This window comes from Aythya marila (genome assembly GCF_965140915.1).
Source record: "Aythya marila genome assembly, contig: HAP1_HAP1_SCAFFOLD_154, whole genome shotgun sequence".
Lineage (NCBI taxonomy): Eukaryota > Metazoa > Chordata > Aves > Anseriformes > Anatidae > Aythya > Aythya marila.
In genome coordinates this window covers 781,736-786,302 of record NW_028137218.1, presented here as the reverse complement: position 1 = coordinate 786,302, position 4,567 = coordinate 781,736, and the positions used below count along the sequence as shown (strand labels likewise).

Here is a 4,567-nt window from a genome sequence, read left to right as displayed (position 1 = left end):
GGGGCCTGCCAGGGACTTAGGAAGAGAGGATCTCACAAACTATGTGCAGAGCAGGTACCTCTGCTGGCTTGTCATGGAGACCAGCAGAGGTGAGCCTAAAGGCACAGATCCCAACCAGGAGTCAAGGGATGACCTGTCAGCTTCTTCAGAAAGAAGTCAACTCTGAGGCTGTTTAATAGCCATTTGCTTCCTACTGAACTTTCTGGACTTACTGAAGTTTCTGAGGCACCACTGCCCTCGTAATACCATACTTATAAAATACTTCCTTCTTGGGCCAGAATCTGCCCAGGTTGAAGTGAGCTGGTTGTGATCCTTCCAGACCATGGCACTGCTGCTAGACTCCCAGCCTCTCTGACGCACAGCAGCTAGTTCCACCAGATCATCCCCCTTCCACCAGATCAGGGGGATGAGTACCCAGAGAACAACTGGTCTTGCTGCTAAAGACTGAGGCAAAGAAGGCATTAAGCACCTCAGCCTTTTCCTCATCTCTTGTCACTAAGTTTCCTCCCACATCCAGTAAAGGATTGAGATTCTCCTTAGTCCTCCTTTTTGTGTTGATGCATTTATAAAAACATTTTCTGTTATCTTTAACAGCAGTAGTCAGAATGAGCTCCAGATGAGCTTTAGCCTTTCTCATTTTGTCCCTGCAGATCCTCACAAGGTCCTTATAGCCCTCCTTAGTGGCCTGCCCTCTTTTCCAAAGGTCATAAACCCTCTTTTTCTTCCTAAGCTCTAGACACAACTCTGTTCGTCCAAGCCACTCTTCTTCCACATTGGCTCGTCTTTGGGCACATAAGGACAGACTGCTCCTGAGCCTTTAAGATTTCCTTCTTCAAGAGTGCCCAGCTTTGCTGGACTCCTCTGCCCTTCAGAACTGCCTCCCAAGAGACTCTGCCAACCAGTGTCCTGAATAGCTCAAGGTCTGCCCTCTGGGAGTCTAAGACTGGTTTTACGATCCCTCTCCTGACTTCACCAAGAATGGAGAACTCTAACATTTCGTGGTCACTCTGCCCAAGCCAGCTCCCAACCGCAACATCTCCCACCAGTCCTTCTCTGTTTGTGAAGAGAAGGTCTAGCAGGGCACCTCCCCTGGTAGGCTCACTAACCAGCTGCGTCAGGAAGCTATCTTTCACACTCTCCAGAAACCTCCTGGACTGCTTCCTCTGAGCTGTATTGCATTTCCAGGATATGTCTGTGAAGTTGAAGTCCCCCATGAGAACAAGTGCTGATGATTTTGCAACTTTTGCCAGCTGCCTGTAGAATTCCTCATCCGTCACCTCATCATGGTTTGACAGTCTATGGAATATCCCCACCAGGATGCCTGCCTTGTTGGCCTTCCTGCTGACCCTGTCCCACAGGGATTCAACATTATCATTCTCAGCCTTGAGTTTCACAACATCAAAACACTTTCTAATATAGAGAATCACGCCACCTGTGCTGCTTGTCCCTTCCTGTCCCTTCTGAAGAGCTTATAGCCAGACATCGCAGTACTCCAGTCATGGGAGTGGTCCCACCATGTTTCAGTGATGGCAACCAACTCATAGCTTGCCTTTTGTTTCTTTGCTATTGAACAGTGGCTATAGCTGTTTATAATGGACGTGCATCAATAAAATCTCTGCTAATGGCCCAGAGGAATTTGGCACTTGAAACATCACTCAAATGTCACCCTGGCACCTCCAATGTCACCTGGTGTCTGCATCTGAACAGCTCCCTCCTGGCCTCTGTCTCCATTCAATATGCTGGGAGCTGAGACAGGCAGCTGACATGCAGCTGCCTGGTCTATGCCCACCTGAACCAGGTCAAGAGGAATCCTAAATTGTGTGGGTTGTGTGTGGAATGAGAGAGGAAGCACATCCACATTCTAGCCTCTGGACAGCAAATAAAGAAGTAGATGCCTTGTTTTACTCAGCTGAAACTCTTTTCTCAGCAGGGGGAAGGCAGGTCCCTCCCTGCCCTTGCCTGGGTGTTCTGCCTAAAACCAGGACATGGAAAAGTAATTCTTGGACCTCATAGTTTTTCTGTATGAGTAATAACAGTGCTGGAAAAGGGTTTCTTTCTGAAATAGCGGGAGGAAACATCAGTGATTACTGCAGTCTGTTTCAAAGTTGATTCCCCTGGAGACCCAGGGACTTCTCAAGAGATCCCTGTGCTGCTGAGCTGGGTTGGGCTCCTGGGCCCAAGGGGAGCTCCTGGCAAGCGGGCAGCGCTGCAGAGAGACAGCTCTGCCCAGGAGCAGCTCCTCTGCACAGCACAGCAGGGCTGGGGGCACTGCCTGCAGGGGACAAGGGCGGCTGAGAGAAGGGAGGGAGATGTTAAAGGCAGTGTGGAGGGGGGATGCTGAGAGCTGACTGCAGGAAAAATCTTCACAGTCCTGAACAGGGTAAGTCTGTGGCTGCAGGGCAACGCAGCTGTTGTTCCTGGTGCCATCTCCAGATTGGCTGGCAAATCCCACAGCCTATGGGATCTTTCAGGAGGACTCTCAGTGTTTGGATTAGAGGAAAAAAACAAGCTCTGGAACAGTGATTATCTGCCATTAATAACTGAAGGACAGGACATGAGGGTTCTTTCTCACAGGGCTGGCCCCAGGCTGTGCAGCCCGGGTGCAGTCAGGGGTGTCCAGGGCTGTGGTGCAGAGCAGGGTCCCTGCTGTGCCCCAGGGGCTGTGTGCCAGGGCAGGGCCTCTGCTGCCCGCCAGGCTCAGCACTCAGCCTGCCTGGGGAGCTGCCCAAGGTGCCGCAGGGAGAAGCTGTGGGTGGAAGGAGGACCCACAGAAGGACAGGGCAGGGCAGGGTCCTGCTGCTGTTGCCCAGAGGCTGCTGCCAGGGGTAGGCAGCTCTCAGCTCTATAGCACCCCCAGGGCATCTCTGGCAGTGATTCTTGACAAGATGGACCAACTCCTGTACTACCTGCATGGAAGGCACTCTCTAGAGTCTCTGCTCTCATTTTCCTGCCCTGAAGAGCAGTCAGGAGAACGCTAATGGAATTGTCTGGTTGTGTCAGTTACTGAAGCTGTTAGATTATTCTACTGAAAGAGATCTGTAGGTCTGTGAGGAATCTCACAGTTTTCCTCCACACTCTATAACCTATATACTTCATTATTTTGTGACAGATTTTTGGATGTCCTTCTCAGCACCTAAAATACTGAGAAACCTGTGGCCAGTGGGCACCTGAGATCCATCCCCAGTGGTTTTCAGCAGACGCTGTAGGGCAGTACTGACTCTGGCTGAGCCCACAGAGGATCTGTCTGGTCCCTCTACACCCATAGGAACTAAAACTGAGCATTAGAGGCAGGAGCACATCTTCCTCAAAGGGAAGTAGTAGTCTGTCTTGCTGAGCAGGTTTTGATGAAACATAATATATAGCTATAGGTATTGCAGAGAGAAATTTCTCTAACTTGTTCTGTGTCTTTTCCACCATTGACAGCCATCCATGCTCTGAGGCAGCAAATGTCCAACAGCAGCTTCCCCACAGAGTTCCTCCTCCTGCCATTCGCAGACACACGCGAGCTGCAGCTCCTGCACTTTGGGCTCTTCCTGGGCATCTACCTGGCTGCCCTCCTGGGCAACGGCCTCATCATCACAGCCGTAGCCTGCTACCACCACCTCCACACCCCCATGTACTTTTTCCTCCTCAACCTCGCCCTCCTCGACCTGGGCACTATTACCACCACTGTTCCCAAAGCCATGGCCAATTCCCTGTGGGACACCAGGGCCATTTCCTCCTATGGATGTGCTGCTCAGATTTTTTTCTTTTTCTTCTTCCTTTCAGCAGAGTTTTCTATTCTCACCATCATGGCTTATGACCACTACGTTGCCATCTGCAAACCCCTGCACTACAGAACAGTAATGAACAGCAGAACTTGTGTCAACATGGCAGCAGCTGCCTGGGGCATTATTTTTCTCTATGCTGTGTTTCACACTGCCAATACCTTTTCCCTCCCCCTCTGCCAAGGCAATGCCCTGGACCAGTTCTTCTGTGAAATTCCCCAGATCCTCAAGCTCTCCTGCTCAGATGCCTACCTCGGAGAAGTTGGGCTTCTTATGCTTAGTGTCACTGTAGCATCTGGCTGTTTTGTTTTCCTTGTGTTGTCCTATATGCAGATCTTCAGGGCTGTGCTGAAGATCCCCTCACAACAGGGACGGCACAAAGCCTTTTCCATGTGCCTCCCTCACCTGGTTGTGGTCTCCCTGTTCATCAGCAGTGGCACATTTGCCTACCTGAAGCCTCCCTCTATGTCCTCCTCCTCCCTGAATCTTTTGCTGGCAGTTCTGTACTTGGTGGTGCCTCCAGCAGTGAACCCCCTCGTCTACAGCATGAGGAACCAGTAGCTGAAGGATGCAGTGTGGAAAGTGATGACTGGAGTGTGTCAGAAGCAATAAATGGCCTGTTTTCTTCTGCATATCACTCATAATGTAACTCATTATATTCCCAAATGTTTATTTTCTGTAAGTGTGCCTTGCTGGTTTTTTTGTTTGTTTGTTTGTTTTCCTTACTTATGATTGTGTCTGCAAAGGCACAAAGACATAACATTTTTCCTTCCCGTCATTTCAGTATCTACCTGCCTTGG

The 4,567-nt window shown here is 50.3% G+C and overlaps 1 protein-coding gene across 1 annotated transcript; it reads left to right on the top strand.

The window, feature by feature from the left end:
• Window positions 1–3,446: 3,446 nt before the first annotated feature.
• Window positions 3,447–4,328, top strand: LOC309891017 (olfactory receptor 14C36-like; the record flags this gene model as incomplete). Its single annotated transcript, XM_082785412.1, has 1 exon — window positions 3,447–4,328. One exon carries the CDS (start codon window positions 3,447–3,449, stop codon window positions 4,326–4,328), a length of 882 nt encoding a protein of 293 aa, XP_082641538.1.
• Window positions 4,329–4,567: the final 239 nt, after the last annotated feature.